The sequence below is a fragment of the Phaenicophaeus curvirostris genome, chromosome Z (genome assembly GCF_032191515.1).
Source record: "Phaenicophaeus curvirostris isolate KB17595 chromosome Z, BPBGC_Pcur_1.0, whole genome shotgun sequence".
Taxonomy (NCBI): domain Eukaryota; kingdom Metazoa; phylum Chordata; class Aves; order Cuculiformes; family Cuculidae; genus Phaenicophaeus; species Phaenicophaeus curvirostris.
In genome coordinates, this window is record NC_091431.1 from 48,173,248 (window position 1) to 48,196,091 (window position 22,844).

At 42.9% G+C, this 22,844-nt stretch overlaps 1 protein-coding gene across 1 annotated transcript in view; it reads right to left on the reverse strand.

The window, feature by feature from the left end:
- Positions 1-22,844, reverse strand: part of DMRT1 (doublesex and mab-3 related transcription factor 1) — a 61,616-nt gene that overhangs the window by 23,951 nt on the left and 14,821 nt on the right. The window contains exons 3-4 of the mRNA XM_069880386.1: positions 13,626-13,909; positions 2,962-3,124 (exon numbers count right to left, since the gene is read on the reverse strand). Of these exons, the coding sequence (XP_069736487.1) occupies positions 2,962-3,124; positions 13,626-13,909 (447 nt within the window). The remainder of the gene's footprint in view (positions 1-2,961; positions 3,125-13,625; positions 13,910-22,844) is intronic.

A 22,844-nucleotide genomic window follows, 5' to 3' on the forward strand; every position in this document is an offset into this window, starting at 1 on the left:
TGTCCTTATTGAACTTCATGAGGTTTGCATATGCCCACCTCTCAAACCATCCCTCTGGGATGGCACCCCCTTCCTCCAGTGTGTCGGACAAGCCACACAGCTTGGTGTCATCAGCAAACTTGCTAAGGGTGCACTCAATTCCACTGTCCAAGTCACTGGAAAAGATGCTAAACAGTGCTGGTCCCAATACTGACCCCTGAGGACTTGCTGGTCATCTATATGCACTGTCAACTTCCTGTAAAATTTCTGGATTAGCAACACACAAGTCTTCACGTAGATCTTTAAAATCCGTTATGGGCTTGCTGCAGGAGTTATTAGGTGAAGTTTTACTGCCTGCATTATATAGCAAGTAAGATTAGATGATCCTAATATTTCCTTTTGGACCTGAAATCTATGAGCATGCATTCTCAGAAAGAAAACAAGTCTCTGAGCATGCTCACCATTTTAACCACAGAAAAAGGAGAATCAATAAAATATGACTTGCCCATTTAAAACATGCACTAGAGTCACTGATCCCACAGAAACATGCCACCAGTACAGAAAGTTCAGCCCAGCATCAATGGACAAATATGTAAGAATGTGTCTTTTGTATAAGACAGCGCTGTCAGCATGGACAATCATACCTTGCAGAAGGACCACTGTCTTTAATGCTGCTCACAGCCTGTTGGTGCACTCGACACTCACACAAATGACAACAAAGAAGCAAAAACCCTCAAATCCTCTGAGGACTGTGAAAAGCACTAGAAGAAAAACATCATTGTGAATGTATATAATCAACTAACAGCCTGAGAACATTATTTTCTCTGTAGACTGAAAATATAAAAGCAGTTACCTCCTCCAAAAACAGGCTTAACAAAAGAAGTCCATGAAATGGGTACAATCCTGTTCACATGTTCAAGTTTCTTCCAAAAATACTGCTGCCTCTTTTACCCACTAGCTCCTTGCTATGGAAAAACACTTCTTCAGAGTCTGGAAAATGCTGTTTGATTTCAGTAAATTACATCTCACTGCTTGTCGGTTTCTGATTGATGGTGTAACTTAGGGAACAATAACTGTATGTGGAATACTGTCTGGAGAAGCAGTCAGGGATTATTGAAAATACAGTATTTATGCAGTTTAAAAATCAGTGGCACATTACGCACAACTTTTTTGTAGAGTGATGAAAAATTACTCAAGTGCATTTGGGAACAAAGGGTATAAGGTCTTTTGTCTATTTGTAAGAACACTTGACTAGTAAGACTTCTTAGTGAGTTAGCAGTGATGGATGCAAGAAAAAGTGTCAACTGCAGTTGAGCATAACGCAAACTGCTTCTCTGACCAACAGGCAGAAAGGAAGACGTCACTCTTCAATGGTGGTCAGAGAAGAGGGAAGAAAATAAAATTGAAGAAAAGAGAAGGAAAATGAACCAAGGATCTCTGATTTCTCTAAGCCATTTAAAACTACTGGAGAAGGAGAAAAAGTCTAAAGTTTCATCACACGACACGTTGTTTCTTCATCCACCTGACACATCACCATTAGCTATGAAAGAGCAACCACTTCCTCAGCATAAATCATTCTGGTGCTATTCAAGGACTTAGTGCTGATTTACACCAACCACAGGTATGACTTTATAGGGACGTCACCTTCCGAAACTTCATCTGAGTCCTTAAGGTCCTGTCATGAGACAACCACCGTATTTTTCACCATCAAAAAAAAAAATACTTATGCATCAGACACCACACAGAAAAGCCATGCCTGAATGCAATTACGGTGCCTATGCAACATACATCCTTCCTTCAGATATAAAGAGAAGAGAATTAATTTCAATGTATAAGTGCATCAGGGAAGCAAATGAGGATGAATGTTGTGGCCAGCAGTGTGACTCTGTGGGGGAAAAAACCAAACCAAACAAACGAAAAACACCACACAAAAATTTGGGTAAATGAAAGTAAAAGTAAATGAAAGGAAGTACTTCCAGAGACCATTCAATATTAAACTGTGAAATCCTTTGCTACAGAGAGACAAAAAGTGTGTAAAGCTTACAGAAGTGTTAGCTCAATTAATGAAGTGCACTTCTGCTGCTGGTAACTGAAAACAACAGTTCAGAGGCAACTGGCAGCTCAGGACACCTTTGAATGCTGAAAGAGTGTGAGGACTTTGGATACATGAAACAGGACTGCTTTACTTTTTTCTCGTGTAGTTTCTAGAGCATCCATTACTGTCCTGTTCCAGAGACAGGGGAGTTGCTAAGCAGTCCCTGGTCTGCCCATGTGTGCACTCTGCATGCTGCCAAAGCAAGGAACAAGGAAGCAAGAGCAACATCATCAAAATCACAGTGTAAATTCATCAATGCCTTCCTGGAAATTACTGCAGATAACCGTATTCTTTAGGACAGCCAAGAAACACTGGATGTGAACAGATGAATGTAGCTGCAATAGTTTTAAATTAAGTAATTGGTGTGATGCGTAAAAGCAAATGAGGAAGCAAGTCTGCAAAGGGCTTCACAACACAGCTGGGATACAGGAAGAGTTCCCACATGTGGTACCGAAACAAGAGGAGAGCAAAGGCACAGTGGAAGGACTGTGGAAAAAACAGTGGACAGCTTTTCTGAGAAAACAAGAAAGCAAAGGAAATTCTTTGGTGGGGCAAAGATAATTCTTCGCTCTTGTCAGAGAGAGAGTTGAGTGGTGAGCACTAAAGAAATACTTCAAATGACCCTCCATACAATTTAAGGCACACAGGGGCAGAAAGGTACTGTCTAAAGGTGTTCCTGAACCATAAGACTTCAAAGTATATGCTTGTACTACTGCACAGTAAGAGCCCAACATTGCCAGCTTCTATAACCCTTCCAGAAACCAGCCACCATCCTGTGAAAACCTACTTTCTGACATCTAGGTTCTTTCCCATCAGCAACCCACTATCACCCACCTATCTTCTGGGTGCCTGTCCCAACTCAGTGCTGTGCTGGTGGGTGCACTTACCTCTCACTTTTGACTCCGAGTAGGAGGCAATGTCCTCAGAGGTTAGAATTTGGGGGAGGCATGTGGAAGCGCCGACCCCTTGACCCAGGTAGGAAGCGGGTGGGTAGTAGGAGCACATATGATACTGAGAGCTGACGGTGTGGCGGCTCTCCATGCCCTTCACCTGTTGGAGAAAGAAGCGCAACAGCAGCCTGTGAAAGCTGAGCCTCAGAATGCCATGGGCACCCCACTGCCTCCCCCACCTCAGCTTTGAAGGAGGGCATAGTGAGTGGATGGAAAGCAAAGTCCTGACACAATGGCTTGGGGTTTTCACTTTGGTTGCCTCATGGCATGCCTACTCTGCTTAGTTACAGATAAACTGGCATGGTGCAGGATGTGACCTAGTAGCAGCACTGGCATACATATGACTGATTTAACTATGTCAATTGAAGCTGTATCGGCACACAACCATGTACTCTTCACTACAAGAAATTTACTGAAGTCTTGAGCTTACAGCACTAACATCACCACAGGAAGCTTTGCAGACCCCTTCAACTACACAAAACCAGCCAGTGTCAGAGGTGAAGTGTTCCTCCAGTCCTCACACCTCTCCAGAGATTACCCATCTCAGACTGGTGGTAACTGCTCTGCGAGGGACCTACAGGGTGGCTAAGGAGGACAGTCCCACTGACTGACTCACCTGGGACATGCTCCGTAACACCTGAGTGGTGACACATGCACACAAACACATCGCCATTCTTACAACCCCATAAAACGAAAAATATTTTCCTGATTTACCCAAAGAAACCAAATTGTGGACAGATGACATGGGAAGCCTGTAGTGGAGCCACAACTGGACACCAACGAACAGGTCTGCTGTGTCAGCAGCATCCATCAGAGAACTGGTTTTCCCTCCCACAGCCTACAGCAAAGTTGGCAGCACTCAAAAATCGAAGTTTATCCTACTCCAACGCCCCGAGATAATCCAAACTGGTCTTCTCAGAAAAGTGGTAAAATTTTTAAAATGCTTTTTAAAATTTTTGGTTTATGAAAGAACTACCATTATTTGCTCCAAAACCCTACAATGTAATGTGGCTACAGTGCTACAAAAAAATGCAGCCAATCACTTCACAAGATTAGGATTTTGAACAGGAAAGGTAACACTACCTGGCCTCCCTAATTCTGCTGAGCAGTGAACAACTGTAAGATGGCAAGCTTCCAAGCAGAGAAAAAATATCACAGTTTTGTACCAAATATAAAAGGCAGGAATGCCATCAGTAATGCATATCCAACTATGCCATTAGATGTCATCTTTGCAAGCAGAAGCAGCATTTTCAGCCAAGTCTCACCTCAGCTAAAGAAGCTCTGCCCACTCCATTGTGGTTCCCTTGGGTTCCAGCCAGCTGCATCAAAGCCCTTCTCCTCAGCCCTTCCCAAGCTGCAAAGCTCAGACAGGGAGCAGCAGAGGCAGGGGTTGACCTGCTGTCCCAGGCAGCCACCCTGCGCAAGCAGACACCCAGAGTCTGGTCCTGACAGCACTGGCACCCCCCCAGTAATGCAGACAGAATGTAGTCACTCCTTGTTTTCCAGGGGTCCCCTTAACAATTCAATATTCATTTCAGGATGCCTAGCTGGAAATGATGTGGCCCAAGTCACAAAGTCCTGCTGGAGCTTTCTGAGACAGAGGACAACATCCTACTTTTTCTCTGGAACCAGGTTTCTAGAAAGATTGAACATCAAGAGAGAGTAGTGGCTCTTTCTATGAAGGAAAGTGCATTCCTGCCTGTTTTCTGGCAGCAGCACAGTCAGGCGCATTTGCATACAGACTGAAGGATAGGCAGGACACATGTTTAGTCTGAGAAAGTAAGATTTTTTCTATTATAAACTAAAGCAAAAAAAATCACCTGAAAAGGTGATTTTTCTACCATCCGCACCCTGTGCATGCAGAAACAGTTCAACATGCACTCAAGTTTCATCCATGCTAAGTACTAAATTGTCCTGAAAAAAAATTAATGTCATCCCACAGAAGTCTGAACTCAAAACAGCCACTGACATCCCCTCTGCTGTTCTGAAAAACAGCAGTCTACTCTTGGAAACAGACATCTGTACTCTGCACAGATTAAATCAACAAAACCCAGGCTGCCCGTGCCTGAAGACTGGCAATTCTAACTGCCCAAAAGCTTAGTCCAAAGGCCACCTGGACTCTGCACAGCCACAAAGCTCAACAGCTCTAGAAATACTAGAGAAAATAACTTAGCAAACTCCTCCCTCCCTGCACTTTGCACACACTGCCTTTTTCTTGGTGGGGCAAGGCGGTGGTCCTTAGGTCTTCACCTCTCCCTTGAGCAAACGAGGAAAAGTCACCTGCAGCAGACAGCATTATTTCAGCTGTAACTAAATGTAGGGATCAATGCCTGGCACTAAAAATGATCATGTGCTTGTTTCTTCTCCCTGCAGAGTGGATGCAGTGACCTGTTTCCTTTTGAATCTTTTTCTAGGGTTTTTCTTCATTTCTTAAAAAAACAACTCACCTAACATCTCTGGATGCAATGAATTATTACTACTATTATTATTAGTGTGTGGTAGCTGGCTAGCAAGAGACATGTTTTATAATCTTATTACCCATACCGAGTGTATGTACCACAGTTCGACCAACAGCCAGAGGCTTGGCTCTGCAAAGAATATTCTGTGTATTAACCACTGAAGAAAATCTAAAAGCTTTTGGTTTTGTTTTATTAAACTGTTTAGAATACACACTGTAGTAAATCTGAACCATAAGGTTTCCTTTTTATAGTGCTTAGCAATCCTATTTTACAGTAACAATAAAAAAACAACCAGTCATAAAAATTCTTGACCTTAGCACTGCATTAAAAAGGAAGCTTAGGAGACCATTACCCAATGAGAAGGAGCTTTTGTTCTGTTTTAACTCCTGCAGTTCTGGGAAGTCCTTGCACATTTCTGGATGCCAGAAAGAGAGATTAAAACATCCCTGCAGAGGGCCTGGGATATTCAGATTATCTATAACCCAGGGCAGTCCTGCAACCAGGTGCTGGGCTTGGGATCTTTCCCTGGGTTCTGTCCTGGGAGAATGCTAGGGTCATGCAAGAATTGCGGGGGGAGACGCCTGGCCCTCTGGTGTCTCCTGCTGCCTCCCTTGCCCTTCCCAGCCCTACAGCAAGGCCAAGACAGGTAAGGGCTGGCAGGGTTCCACAGGCCACTCTGGTTTGTATCACTGCAGGCTATGCGCACTGAGAAGGATACTTAAGGTGAGGAAGTGGCATGGAAAGGAAGGGCACATGCTTTTGCTCTTTGCACAGAGCAAGTAAAGCTCCTGAGTAGAACAACTGACTTGCTCACTTGCAGTGCATTCCCCTCCAGCCACACATGACTTGTACCCTGCCCCAGCCGCAGGACTGATTCACCTATTACCTCTATGACTTCAGCGGGAGACACAAACCATCAGAGAAGCACATTTGGCCTATTCAACATTTACCTGTTCCCCTAAATTGTACAATACAGAGGAAATTCAGTAACTTTTTAAAGGATGTACTGCAAGCAACAGTGGGATACTTATAGCTCATGAACAAAAAAATACGGCCTGATTAAAACACCATGCACGCAGTGGAACTTCCCTCCCTGTTCCTTTGTAAAGCCAACATAGGGAATCAAGAGGCAGCTACAGCTCGTCCACAAACAAGCAGGCTGGAAGCAGGATTTGCCCACCAATGACAACAGTCAGTGCAGCCCTACAGCTGTGTCCAAGTGATAGATTACATAGCAAAAGCTGTGGAAGCATAAAGAAAATGCTCTTGCATCAATTCAGACCATTCTTATGAAAAGCTTTCTCAACAGCTGGTGGAACAGCAACATAAAGCCCAGCTCTTCCTGGCAGCACCATCATAACCTCTACGTATCTTCATGGAAGAAGAACTGAGGAGAGCAGGTGCTCAGACCAGAGACAAAAAAACAGGCAAGGCAGGCACAAGTCATGGCTCACTTCTCCTTCCAGCCTCTGATTACAAAATGATCTTGCCCGTCCCAGATGATTTATTCAAAAAAAAACATCAGCCATGTAATTCTTTTATGGTAGAAGCTGCCAGCCACAACTCCTTGCTACCAAGCCAGTGTTAGTATTAGCAGTACCTTCACATTATACAGTTGATCTTGACTACAGAGTGATCAAAGTACTATCTTTTGGCTCTGCCACTGATGTGTCACATGATCTTGGCTAAATCACTTCACCCATGGTTTCCATACCTCTGTCTCACCCATGACTCACCAGCAGCTGCCTTAAAACAAAACCAGTAAATATGGAAACACGAAAGACACTCAGTTAAAAGTTTTAATATAGCCTTTTCCTTCTGCCTTGATCTTTAAAATAGACAGCTTTAGGGGGCATAAAATTGCATTTTACATTTATGTGTTGTTTGCAAACAACAAAATTCACAGGTTGGTTCTTGGCATGAGGCAAGAAGGCCTCAGCTGTGCACTCAACTGGAAATCCAGACATCAGGCACCTCTACTGTGTCACCTGTGGGCTGTGTGACTGTGAGCAAGTTATTTTACAGTTCCTTGCCTCAGTTTCCCCAGTTGTAAATCAGGGTTGCTGCTACTCTCCCACCTTACGATGCTGCCACCCATGAACTGACCCCTCATAAGTACTGGGGCACTTGCGCTGCCCAAGGTGGCTTTGTTTCATTTCTAAAACCAGCTAAGCATATTTTCCAGCACAAGGAAAAAATGACTCTATGATACCCTGGTTTGACTTACTTTGATTCTAACACAGAAAATACAAGAGACATCTATATCTGTCCCTCCTTGATAGACAAACTTAATTAACCTTTGCTATTCTGTTCCAACCTATTCTTTTAGACAAAGGCAGTGACCCATAAACAATATGTTACCATCAGAATCTCAACTGCAGTGACACCGAGAGATATAGCCCTATCAGCAGTATTGGAAAATAAACCACTTAGATTAGCTCCTCCAAGAAATATGGATTGCATTCATGTCACACATGAGCTGTCAGAAACATTAGGATACTTTTAGCATAAATCTGTAGTGTGAAGGGTATGTTATGAATACAGTATATAATACACTGCTTACACATAAAATTGGGACTGTGTCAGGTGACTTGCACAACGTGGATATATCTACTCACATTGCATTTTACGCCTATTTTTGGAGAGTTAGACTGCACGTTTCTGTAATAAGGCCAGACTTCTTGGAGAGAAACTACGCCAGAAACTAGAAATATGTTTTGGATGTTGAAAAGAGCAATCTTTTTCACTAGCAAGCAGCTATTCTTAAGAGTTCAAACTGTTAGCTGCCCTATCACAGACACGCTCTTCTAGATTTAGTAAAATACAGTTTTATGTGCTTGCTATTTTTAAAAAAATCCTTAAAAGACAGTTTCCTACCACAGCAATGCTAAATATTTCACTTCCAATCAGTAAATTTAACTCCCACATTAGAAAATAAGCTAAAATCTCTCAGTCTGAGTCCCATCAGTACTATTTCAGGCTTTTGCTATGAACTGGTTTAAGGAAAGAGCAAAAAAGTTGAGGTTTTGGAACTGAGAATATTGGTTTACAAAACTGCACTAAAAATAACAAAAGAAGAAAGGAAGGAAGGGGGAAAAAAACCCTCAGAGCATGAAACAGAAATTACACGAAATTCAGAAATTTGTCCAAAACCTCCTGGTTAGCTTTAACAGTCCTCTGAGGCAGGATCCCTGGAGTTACCAGAGTAACAAAGAAAACACATCCACTGGTACACAGGTGTGGGGATACATTGTGCATCTCCCAGATTAATGGTCTGGTTTAGGAACCAGAAGAGTTTTAACTTTCAGGAGGACACCAACTCACAAGGAATCACGATTATCCTTATGCTGTGGGTTACACACCAGCAGTCTTATTGCTGGCTTGGAGAACTAAACCTGATCAGATTTGGATATGTCCATCCAGGTTTTACTTTTTCCGTGACAGAAAAAACTGCAGCTTCCCCATCACCTTCCAGTTGCTGTCCCTAAGCAGGTTGCAGTGACACCAGTTTCAGAAGTACCAACTTCCACTGTGTATCAATAGGCTCCAACTTTCAGTACTAATGTTGTTGAACTAATTTAATTGGATCAAAGGCACATAAATTCCTGTTGTAATGAACAATTATGAGAGCTTCAAGGGAGAGGCCAGATGCTCACACAAAACTGCAGAGCACAGTAACCACCAAAACCTCTCCAACATAAGCCTGTCTTTTCTTCAGGTGCAACATTGGACATATCTGATTATCTGCCTTAGAGCTGGCAAAAACAGCATATAAATGACTGAAGACATCTTGACCTAACTATCATCTTCATTATGCTTATCAAATCACGATGGACACAGCTTTCTGGGATAACTGTATATAAATGAACAAAACCTACACAGAAATTTCTACAAGATTTCCACCTCTACGAATCCACTCAAGTACGCAAGCCTCTGCACAGAACAAAGACTAATGAAATCTGACATTAATCTACATTAAAGATTCAGTGATTCAGTTTATTTGCCAAGGCTCAATGATGCATTAATCCTCATCCCATCCCACACATACTCACATGTTTCCTCCCTGGCTTTTCTCCCTTGCTCCTTAAATTCTGAAACAGCAGACAGTTGGGCTGCTCAAGGCCTTGTCTGCATCCAGATGTTATCTTACTTTAAGTATGCAATTCTCCTTGTGTGGTTACAGTTATTCCAGGACAAGCGAGCCTCCACCATACAAAGCCTGGAAAAGACAGAGGCCTTGTCTATCCTGCTTAAACTAGGATGCCTTTCAGTGAGCATATGGGTGGCTTATATCCACAAAAACTTTTCAGCTTAGTAAATTGCCCTGCAGGCTCTGCACAGCTATCATTTTAGTTAAGAAGTAAAAATCAAAAACCTTGATCAAACCAATTATAGAACTACCAGGCACATGAGCAGACTCAACTTGTATTGCAAGAAAGGTTAAGCAAGGTTTATTTTTCACCATGTGAAAAATAAACTCAGTCAGTACAGGCAGTCCAGCAAAAATCCCTGTGTAGATTCCTCCACATTCCTCTGGAGAGAATCAGCCTGCACAGGTTTGCCAGCAAAACCCCTTGAAGGTGTAAGCAAGGTTTGATTCCTCTTCACAGATTATGCTTTGAAACTCTGTTGTAACACCTTACCATGCTTGACAGAGAAACTCATTCATCCTTCTCTACTTAATGCTATATCTCTGCGATCTTCCCTTAATGGTAACCTTCCATGTGCAGAACCTGTCCTTAACCACATGCAGCAGCTGAGAACTTGTTCCCCTTAAAACAAACCATCTTCAGTGCCACACAGTGTTTTACAACCTTGGCATCATTACGACCATCAAACATTACTCAGCTTAACTCTCACTAAAACTTTTTATTATTATTTGTGCAATGTTATGCTTTCATAACAGTATGCAAAAGCCATGACTTGTAATTATACCAGGAATGACAATCCCTGCAGATCAGCCTCTGAGAAGCAGCTTGTAAGTTACATGACATTGACCTTGAACTACACTCTGCCATAGTGAACAGCAGAAGTGAATCCTGGATTTGGCCATTTAGAAGATGGGGAGATGGCATTTCTGCAAGCAGAAAGCATTTTGTCTAGTCTCTCTGCACAGACATCCCACAACAGCACTGGGAAATCCCAAAAGGTTTGGCCAGGAAAAATGAAATTCTTAGGTGAGGCAAATAACTAAATTCACATGGAGGTGAATGGAACCATGTGATACATTCCAAAAGGTGGGAATGAACATCCAGTGCTTGAAGCCTGCTGGTGGAAGGAAATCGGTCCTTTCAGACAACAATCACCTGTTCTTTCCTTAATTTCCTCTTCAGTTTCCCATTATTTTGATCGGCACTTAGGCAGAAGTTAGTGGCAGATTCTGCAGGGCCCCAAGAGAAAAACATGTGGAAAATACATTACTAATTTTATTTCTTTAAGAGGTGTCAAAGGTCTGACAAGAAATAGCCAATCTCAGAGCGAGACAACAGACCCTTCAGGCCAAGACTTCTTAAACATACAGTTTAGTTTCAAACCACAGTACATGACAACAGAACTGAGAGGACACCATCTTCATCCTAAGGTTTAGCATATTTTAATATGCCCTTATATACCTCTTCCTCAAATACTATGTACTAGGACAGCCAATAACTGTGTTGTGGCTTGAGCTAAATTGGAGTCAGTCTTATGACTAACTCTGTTGCTGTAAGCAACTTCATTTCCGAAAACTAACTGCGTGTTTCTCAGACAGTGCTATTCTCTAAAAGTGGTAACACAGGGCACACAGGGTAGGCAAAAAGGCCAATACTTATACTTAACCAAGGCCATCCTCAAGCTGGTGGAAGGGGCCACACCTGTGAGGAGGGGCGAATAGGGCAGGTGACCCTAAACTGACCAACAGAATATTCCATCCCATATATATCATACTCTGTATAATCTGAGAGATCACGAGGGTCTCACTCTTTTCTGTGATGGCTGACATCCAGTGAGGACCACACCTGTCTGGGTGCTCCTGATCCCAGATCCATGTGTTCCTGAATCCAGTTCCTGAGTCCAGCTCCCTCTCAGCCATGGACCTATTCCCTCTGTCTGCTCTACAGTATTTGTTGTGATGTAGAGTCATCAAGGGGCGGGGGCATGACCTTATGTATTTGTATATACTTTATTAATAATTATTTTCATAATTATTATTACCATTTCATTGAAGCTGTAGTTTTAGTTTCCAATCTGCAAGTATTTTTCCTCTCATTTTTCTTTCCCTGGGGAGAAGGGGAAGGGAGTTGAGAGCCCAACTGCACAGTTTTAGCTGTCAAAATTTAGCTAGGCCAGCTAATAAACCATGACAATCTGCAATTCACTTTCCTTTTTACCAAGCAAGCAAAATCACAGAAGTCTCTATTGGCTGGAGGAATGGTGAAGCGTGCGATTAACAGCCTGCAAGAACTTCATTTTCACAAGACAAATGTCGTTGCCCCTCATTTGTGCTGTGACAGTGTCTCCAAGCATCAGCTCTGCAACATGCTCTTAACAAGCCAGGTACTGCAAAATCTTCAGAAATAACTTTCTATCTTAAATACTCTGCTATGACATGCCAGGTTAGCTCAAATAAATCAAAATGAGAAAGCTAAAAAGGTACTGGCCTCTCACCTCATTTCCACACACAAAATCCACTCCTCAGCTTGCCTTGACTAGTTCTCACCCTGGTCTGGTGGCAAATTCAGCAGCTAGAAAGGACACTACCAACTAACCTAACTGCAAACATATACCTCCATGTATTTGAAGGTGATTGCAATGAAACCTATCAACACACTGACAAAAGAAAGCTCTTGTGGTGTGGGCTCACACAGCAGAACCAAGGGAGACAGCTCTTTTCCCCATACAGTTGTATGCATGTCAAAAAAGGGACATGGGATAGTAACAAGTGGATACTACTGTAAACACACAATCTTAAAATTCAGGGGTCTGCCAGTGGTTTACCCAGAAGGCTTCTGCATTTTTAGAAGGACCTTTCTATGAAAAACGTGTCTAAAGATAGGAAACCCTCATCACTGCAGGTGATGTGGACTGCTACAATAATTGTGAACGGCCTGGTCTTAGTTCCAGCTCCTTGGTATTAGAAATCAAAACACCCTTTCGGAATTAGCCCCTATGCCAGAATTTCTAGAACAATTCTCTGTCAGCAAAGGGGATGATCCATTTGTTCCCTTTAGAAAGGAGGTTTTGGTGGATGCTTAACCTTTCATTGTTGAGTGGTTTCACAACATAGCCTTTGCAGAAGGCAGCCTGCCCTCTCTTAATGCTCTATGGAAGTGGTCTGCCTTCTCCTGCCCTTGCACATGGGAGATGGGTGTACGCAGACACAGAGAGTGTACCCTCCTGAGTTCAATCTCTGACGGAGAAACACCACCACTGTCCAAGACTGAGGAGCCTCGTGTTCACTGAAATGGCTCCATTTACTTTGCCAAGAATCCCATGACTTGAAAGATTTCCCCTTTTTCTAGTCTCGGAACAATACTGAGTCAGAGGCTACAATTACCAAATCCTAGAGTGAGAGGGGTTGGTTTTCTATATACCTTAATTAACAAAGTACACAGAGCTGTGCTGTGAACGTCTCAGGCTACAGCCTGTAACCTGAACTATCCAAGCTAAAATCACAAGTGCAGGAGCTCACACTGCAAGAACACACCCCTAGCAACACATCACATCAAATTCAACTGACTGCCACCAACCAACTGCACAACAGCATGGTCTCCTGGGTCACTTCAGATGGAAAAGAACAAGTTCCTGAAGAGCGAAGCTTCTCAGAAATTACACCTGAAGATCCCAGGATGCTACGTTGGGTAATTCAATCAGACTCATTTTTTCCAAAAAACAGCCTATGATCTACTATGATGTAAGTTAGAAGATAAAATCAAGTCAGTGCCCTTTTTCTGTGTTTGTGGCAACCTACCTAGAGCTATACCATTGCTTTTGTTGTGTCGCATCATAACCACCCATTTCAGCTAACCTCTCTCACATGGGTCTTAATCCCACCCTGGAATCTGGTTCTGCCATGAAACCAGCAAACAGGAGGTCAGAATCAAGCCTAAGAAACAGCTTATTGTCCACCTTGCTCCACTGTGTAACACCTCTGTAACATCATACCTGCCACTGTTCTCCAGACTGGCTTGGCATGTATGTTGCTGGGAGGCTTCGAAGGGTGTTTTTCATGGCTGACCCTACAATTGTACCTCCCACCTCACTTGAGGAAGGCTCACTAGCCACTGCCACTTGGTACTGGGAGTAGTTGTACAGGTTGTTATAGTAAGGATACAGGGACGGCTGGTAGAAATTGCTGTAGTAGGTGGAGTCCACAATCAAATCAGACGTGCTCTCCAAGTGCCCTCTGCTGGGGATGGAAGGGATGTCCTGAATGAGCATCCGTCCCTCTGGAAAAAAGAAAAAACAAGACACTATGAAACAGGAGGCTCCATGAAGACCACTGCCTTTCACCTTCTGATGAGCTACTACTTCTTCTGAAGGCCAGACAGAGAGTAGGTAAACAAGGGGTAGGAGCTGAAATGGAAACGCATTTGGATGTTTGATAGAGCCTCAACTGGACTGACATCCACCCAAAACCTGAGACCACCACCTATGCACACCACAGATAAAAAAACCAGAGACAAAACCAATGTCAAGTTAAGACAATGCTCTGAGTCTTCAAGCAATGTCAGCCGATATGATCATTATTTACACCAACTAAGGATCCAACTCCCTATTATTTTTAAACTGTATAGGTGTGCCAAGCCTCTTTTGACTCTCTTGAAGCACAAAAGGTTCTAGCTGCAGGATGACCCCTCTCTAGCAAGTGTCCAGCAGGTGAGAGGACGCTTTCTGAACATGCTTTTAGAAAGCGCAAAAAGCCACAAGCCCAGGAGAAGCAACAGCAGGGAAACCACCACATGATCAGCCAACACTACCTCTGAAGAGTAAGAGCCTCCATCCTTGCCAAGCCTCCATATCCAAATTTAGCTCATTTACCTACAAAATCAGAGCAGAACAAGCACCTACACTACTGGCAAAAGAGGAGGACGGGCTTGCTAGTGACTTGCTGCCTGCAGTCTGGAAAGACTCCAGACTGGATGCCAGCAAGCTGCACTCCCCGCTGGCTGTTTCCACAAAGGTCTGCCTCTCCCCTTGCTCCCTAAGATGGAGGGTTTTCTCAGAGGATGTTTTAAGTCCTATTTTCCACAATTCTGTCAACCAGTGCCTTGCAATTTTTGCAAGGATGACAAAGGAAGGTATTTGTTGGTACTGTTTCACAGCCAAGCTCTCCCTGACATGTTGCCATCAGCTGCCTGTCCAAGCCAGACACAGAAAAAAACCTGCCACACAGTGAATAGAATACACATTTACATATTCAACAGGGGAACAACCGTAAATCCCACAATCTCCGCAGTTCTGGTTCTAGCTCACATCCCTGTAACACTGCCTTGCACTAACCTTTACAGTGTTAGCAGCACAATGACCCCTTCTGCAAGGAGCTCCTGTTCTTCCATGATGTTGTCTAACTCTACTGTAGAGGAGAAAAGGAGGTGGCTTAAAGCATATTGATGGGTGTTCAAGCACTATAGGTATGGAGATGAAGCAGCATGGACAATAGGCACGTAATAAATAATAGCCCTAAGAGAGATGTCAGGCAGGAATTACCAAGTTTGTTTTGTGTCTTTCTCTTGGTGTATCCGTACCCTGGTTACTTGCAAAATCAATCTCAAAGTCATGATAACTACTTCCACTGTACCATGTATTAGCTGCGCACTAGATTCAATGGTAGTTTTTACCAATTATTGCCATTTACAATGTGATTCTGTTTCACTTCTTCAGCTGTAACGAAAGCTTTTAGCAATCACAGATTGTCTCTTTCCAGGTCACTAAATTATACAGTGCCTCTATTCAGTTCCTCTTGACATTTTGCTTACATCAATGTTCTATACCTATTTATTAGCAAACAAGAGTGTTTTCTGTCCCTCAGTCCTATAAGAGTCAGAACCAAAACAGCTGACCTTTTAATTGGGAGTACTTCTCAAATTTGCACATAGAACACTGCAGTCTGTGAGGCCACAGAAGACCCTTCACAGTTTTTGTGCTTTCTTATTTTTATGAAACTTCATTATTGCTGTTATTCTGCTTCAGGGCAGGTCTCCAAGTTCTTTTGTCCATGTTTTTGACAAAATCAGAACTTAGACTACTGGCACTGAAAAGTTCTGATAAATCACAGCAGAAGCCTGACTCCCCTCCCCTAATGTAACTCCTAGATAAAGCTGCAGTCCAATCATTCTGCTTTTCATGTTGTAAAACAGAAGCTGAAAGCAAAATCCCCCAGATTGTTCCCTGGTAGGATACAGATTTCACGTAAGTCAGAGATATGCAAGGCAGCCAGCCATGGCATTTCAGGCAAGGCTGTGCTATGCTTCACAGATGTGCATTTTTTTCTAAAACCTCTGCAGTGTCTTTCCACTTGCAGTTCATCGTTAAGAAGGTATAACACATTTCACTAAGCAAGCTGAGGCCTCTTTGCACCTACACATGGAAGGTAAGCCACCCTGAAGTATGAGCCGCTACTATGAAGAGGAGGAGAAATTAGCAGGTTTTGCTACAACTTTTGGAGATGCCTCATGCACTACACTCGTGAACATTGGACAAGATGTGTGAGGCTAGAACAGGGGCCTTCCCAAACCTGTCTACAAGATCATACAAGCATCCTTGATATCTCTGCGATGTTCCAGGGGTTGGTTGTGCTACAGATCCTTCCTTTAGAAAAAGCAGCACTGGCAGTCTTCTGCTGCATTAAGTAGGAGGAAAAAAAAATGCTTTTTGCTCCTTATTTACTATCTCCTGCCTGTGGTGCTACCATCATTTGCCACCAGAGGTACAAAAAGACTGACTTGCTGCTGCTCGTTATTCCTTTGTCTAGCTGCACAACAGCCACCAGTAGTTCAGTGCTCAGGGCTGTTATGAAGCCACCAAAATGGGCTCCTGCTTTTCTTCTGCTGTCCCTCTGGTTTTCAAGAGCCTCTGCAGTATTACTGCCTGCCCTCTTCAGACTCAATACTAAGCCTACAGAGCTGGTCACCTGCTGATGCAGCCACCCATGCAGTAAACACACAGAAATCTCCAACTGTCAGCAGTCTAGAGCATCTTTCTCTTATGAATCCAGAATTAGAGAATTCATGGTCCTCATAATTTCCCTCATGTAGAACTCCACTGAGCTGCAGCCACACCACAGGGATGTGCCTCAGCACATTAGCAATAAAAACAGGAACCACAGAAAAGGGGAATTGAAGGGACAGATACACCCAACTGCATATAGAACTAGGATTCCTGCAACACTGCTAGAGAGATGGTCTGAAGAGTTCATTTTCCCTAAACCCTAAAAGCCACATTGTGCTTCTGAAGACAAAAAGACTGGCTACATCTGACAAAGGACAGGAAAAAGATGCCACATGCTTCAACTCACTCCTACCCCCGTTTGAGGAGATGAGATTTTTTTTTTGATGACATGCTTCGGGACAAGCCTCTGCTTTCTGTAGCATCTGGAGATTTGCTGCTTCACCAAACAGAACGGAGACATCTCATACAAAACATAGCCTCAGGCCATCCAGAGTATGAGAGGATGCTAGGTCAGACCAGGTTAAAGCATTCCATCACCTCCAAACTCCTTGCAGTCTTGAACTGGCCACCCTCAGGGAAAAATGCCTCTGGAGAGCTGAGCTCTTGCAGCTCTTCAGTGACTCTGGTGTGTAACGGGTAAGATAGGCCTGCAGTTCAGCTCTACGCTCTTCCCTCTTTCAGCCTGGCTGAATCATGTCATCTCCTACTACCAATGCATCCATCACACATTCACAACACATACAACATAAAATAAATACGTTAAATGGAAAGAGTTTTGCTATTAATGGGGAAAGCTCTGAAAGTCTTGACTTCATTTTCTGAGCAATGAAAGCTCAGGAAGAAAAGCAGGTCAAAACAGCTAGTACCTACATAGAGTACCTTCAAAGAATTGCTAAGTGCCAGGGGGAGCAGAATTAAAGGCAGAAGAACCCTGCTAAACTCTTCTAAAGATAAAACAAGGCAGCCTAAGATCTGCCCGAGAAGATTTCATGTTTATTGTATGCCCAAGGGAGTTTTTGCCCTATCCACGTTTGTTCTCTCCAGCTGAAATCTGCTAGCCAGTTGGCAGTGAAGTGTACTGCTTCTGGACTGCAGCCTTGTTGAGCACAGTCACCATCTGCAAAACAGGGCAAATCTCCTGGGGTGTAACTAGACTTTAACTGGGGTTCTTCTCATTGGTCCTTGGCCTGTAATTCTTGACTCCCATCTACTGGCTGAACCTTCCCACAGCCTCACTTCCAGATGCTCAAAGAACATGGTGTCTTCCTCAAGGAAGGCTGTCAGCCTGTGGCTGCATTTTCTGCCAGAAATGAGAATATCAAGGTTAAGAAAGCAGCTTTCAGCTGGTGTTCCCCTCCCTGCCCTCCTCAAATGTAATTCAACACAGCTGAATGGTTCTGCTGGCAAGGAGAGGGTCCTCCCCTGCCTCAGAGCTCACCACATTACAACACCTGCACAAGGGGCAGCCCTGAAGTTCATTGCTCTAAGGGGAGCAATTTTCTAGAAGAATTAAGCTTTCAACAAGGCAACTGCTGCTGCGTCATCAGACTCCCACTCTGCCCCTCCACCTGCCCTTTAAAACAAGAGGGCTGCTGCAGGAACGGGGCTCATGCCTTGGCTGTCTTCACCCTCCGTGTGGAAAAACTGGGCAGGGCTCCTGGGCCTCTCCCCTGCCACCAGCCACAAATTTTAACATTTTGCAAGTTGTAAGAAGCACATGATTAAAAATACGGGACTGAACCTGTACAAGTAGGAACATAAATCAGAAGAGCAAACCAAAACAATCAGTGGTTAAAATTCTCACTGAGTTTTTAGAACACTAAATCTACAATGCAGGGCCATCAGAAGGCTTCCATGTGTGAGCAAAGCTCTTGCAGTGAGACAACAGTATCCCTTCATTCAGCTGTGCCCTTGGATCTCTAAACTCTTTTCTATTTCTTTACTAATTCCTGTAGAGAACCGATGCTACTTTTTTTTGCACTATGTACACAGTGTGAAATATAGCTCACTCTTTCACAGAAGATCAATATGATGCACGATAAATACAGTTATTGATCCTGCAGTGTTGTAGACGACTCCCCAGCTCTATGTCATATTAATAGTAGTTAACCAGTAATTCATTTCAGGACGGCTGGGATTTTCTTTAAGGAAGGTGAGTAGTCGGGGTCAGTTACACATATGGGTCTTACACTTTGAATAACCTATGAGAGGCTCCTGCCTTCACTTAGCAAAGCACAGTGAAAAACAGCGGTCCAGTCCTTAGTTACTGTAAACCAGAATCAGACCATTTACTTCAATAAAGCTACAGTGATTTACATGAATTGTGGACAGGCATGACAAAATCAACGCAGAAGCCAGTATATAGATCATTCTTTCCCTTCTTACTTTTTCGGAGGAGAAGAAATGTCAGGGAATTTACAGGAATTTCCATCACAGAATCACAGAATCACAGAATCATAGAATGGTTAGGGTTGGAAGGGATCTTAAATCTTATCATCTCTATTTCATAGATGCAAATGTGGTTTTAAGCATATACACTGAGAAAGGCAAACACTGAAGTTCTGTTCGTAACATTCATTCATTCCATTTATAAACATGGAGTATTTTCTATTCCTACCAGTACTGTTAAGGGCTGGTTAATATATCATATTATATACTGATAACAGTAATTTTAATATGCCTAGGCAAGCCTCTGATGCTGACATCAAATGGCACAGAGTCCATGCTAATAAACTTTCTCAGCATCTAAAACGAAGTGGTAGCACCAAATTGCTTACTGGGAATAGTTACTGGACCACACTCAGTAATCTGGGGGAGAATATTAATCAGCATGAGATGGGCACACACCAGGAATTGATTTAAAAATCAGGATAGCACACAGTCACATTTCTATGTCTGGGAGCATGCAGTGACATGGTTCAATTACTGATATGGCCACAACAGCTGATTAGTCTCTCATTTGATTACTTATTTCAGAAAAGGGACTCTGAATATACAGTATAGCAACTGAGAGAACTTCACTGCTCTCATTTATTGACACAAGTTCTTACATACAGCTATGGTTAGCAGGTTTTACTTCTTCTATGTCTACAGTCTCGATACATACACAGACATGCCACTGAAAAGGCAGAACTATGACTACTCAAGTAACATATTTACTCAAGGAGCAGGAAGGCATAGCCATTGCCCGGTGAGAAGAGTTTAGATTCTAGTAGTTTACATTTTTCTTAGTTTGTAATTCAGAGTGACTGTTTTCATCACTTCATACCTTCCTGTAAGCCAGCTTTTGTGGCAGGAGACAGTTATGCCATGACAATGCAAAAAATTAATTATTTGGACAGAAACACCTTCAGATCTCAAAAGAGTCTTGGATCTGCACCTGAAAAATTCCCCTTGCTCAGTACATAAAGCATCAGTACACTCCTATTAACTGGTTTGGCAATATTAAGTCTCACAACACATTAGTTCAATACATAGCTGGCTTTGAGGTCGGACGGTAGCCTTGAATGAGGCTAGTGTGAAATCACTCCCTAACATCATAATCAGAAATGCTGGAACAATATGTTTCTCCCACCAGACAATCATGACAGAGCTATTTCAGATGTCAAAGAAAGCTGGCACCATTACTTACTTTCTGCTAAGATACTCTGCCTCCCCAGGAACAAAATCTGCATGCTTGCTTTGCCTTTGCAAGGAGTATTTCTGTTCTCTTCCCATTAGAAGTTGTGGACTATCCTTGATTCCAGCATTGAACTTCTAGCTTGCTATAAAGTTAATGTGCTAGACAATGTTCATTCCAGGCAAGGATGTGGGGCTAAGTATTTTCTGCCACCCCCAAAAAAGGCCATTATCTGTAATTACCCATTACCATGCATAATTATTTCTTCTACTCTGGTCTATGGCCCCCAGGACTTTATGCTGTTACAGCTCACTGCATTATCTTATCAAATTTGTTAAGGAAGCTTTTTTGACCTTTTGAGCACTTGTCACTGCATGTATAAAAGCCAGCAATAAATTGTCTAAGCATGCAGTGGGTGACTTAGTATTTGTACCCTGCAGAGTGACACCATACAAAATATTACACTGATACCATACAAATACTACACACTAACACCTTCTCTACTTCCACTCCCAACTTTTGCTAAAATGAGAGAAGAAATGGAAACCTCTTTAGTAAGAGAAGGAAGGAATGGGAAGAGGCTGGAGTCTCTCAATGTGAATTTGAGGAACACAACAGCAACAAATAGCTAAACCAGAACATCAGGCTCTGGAGAAGTCCTCAGCTGCCTTCCTCTCCACTGCCACCTTTTGTGTTTCCCCTTTCCCTTCTCTGAGTTGGATTCCATCATTTCAGCTTCTTTCCACATTTTTGAACTGCTGAGCCCTACTTTTCCACACAGAAGCTCATTTATTGCCCTTTCAGCAAGCAGAGAGGGGGCTTTAAGCAACCCCTATCCCCAAGTTACAGCTTCTGACAAGGCAGCACAGGTTCCTAACAGGTAAATTAGATCCAACACAAGATTCACAGAGATTGTCCTCTACGGGTATCAGCATAAATATGCAAAGAACCAGTTTTCCATCTCCACTAATCTCAAAATCCCCAGCTAAGCACTAGACTTTGACCTGTTCCCCAGTATCATTTGCTTCTGCTAACAGCCTCACTGCATTTCAAGTCCACGGACTATGTCCCACTTCTTCACAAGGACACTGGAATTGGACAGAGAAGCACGGCTCTCAAGAAAACAAGAGACCAAACTCATTGCATCCTGATTTTTGTTTTCTCCTTAGTCCTCTTTTTATCAATATTCTACAGAGGGTGCTTTATTGTAACACATTTCTTCCAGGTGTTTATATATACAGAACCCTCAATGCGCACCCCTATCTGGAAAGAAATATCTAAGAATTTACGATTTAGCAAATTCTAGTTAAAAAAAACAAACAAACAACAACTGCAAGCTTTTGAGCTGTATGATGAAAAAAAATTCCCAAATACAAATACAAGAAAATCTGAGCTACTTTCCTGCTATCATGACAAATAAAAGGAATCCTCCAGAGTCAGGTACTCACTCTGGACTAGAAATGTACAGTATAAATTACTGTAGCACAAAGGATGCAGAATCAAGTCTTTCAGATTTGCCAGTGAAAGCGTTCTGCCTTAAAAAAAAAAAAACAACCACAACCCAACAAAACAAACAGGGATCCTGGGCTCCTAAAAGCACCCCTGAATTCAAGCCGTAAGAGATGGCCATCCAAGCCACTGCTGTGAAGACAAAACCCTTCTCCGTATTTGCCAATAGTTTCTATACTTCTGCCCCACTGCTCTGAGGTTGTTCTCAAGCAGTTTGGAGGGGAAGACCATAACAGCAGTTCAAGAAAGAGATTGTCATTCTCCATTAGAGATGAGACAGCAAATACAGGTACAGAGCTGGGTCCACAGAGCAAGAGGGGAGCCTGCAATCATACCACTGTCCTGGGATCTTATTTCTGAGATGTATGGGGCCGTCCTACTGTCATTCACCTACAGAAAATCACCTCTGCTGCTCTCCTAATCATTTTGACGAGAAAACTTTCAAGAGAAACATGTTTCTCCCTTTCTCTTCCAATTGCCAACAACACTATGACTCCATCTCAAGCTCAAATGCCAAATCCAGTGGTTCTTTTTTTCTCCTTTTTCAGGATCATCTGCCCGAACAGCCCTGGATTCCCAGCTGTGCTCTGAGTTATCACCTATTAGACAGAGAGGTCAAAAAATCTGTTATCAGCCATATCACACATGTGGGCTAATAGCAGCTCTGTCTCCAGGCTGAAGAGGATAAATCATAGCCAAAATAGCTTCTTGCCACTACAGTACGCGGGCAACTCTCTGACAGTACTCAGGGAACATAGCTGTTCAAGCAAAGATACATCCTTCTTAAAGCAGGAATACACATTAAAAAAAGAATTAAGAAAAGAAAAAAAAAGAAAAAAATGTGTGGTCCAACAACTCCGAGACTTTCACAGGCACATGGCCTCTTCTCTGTGGCTGAAGTGCACAGGGTATGATTTACCCCTCCTTTTTATCACAGGTATGCCTCAGCTCAGCACTGATCACCTGCCAACACCTACCAACTTTTCAACTCCTCCCACCACTCTAAGACAATAGAACCAGTCACTGCACCTTTCTTGCAACAGCTCTCTGACAGTTAGGACACAGTTGCTGTGTCCCACGATACT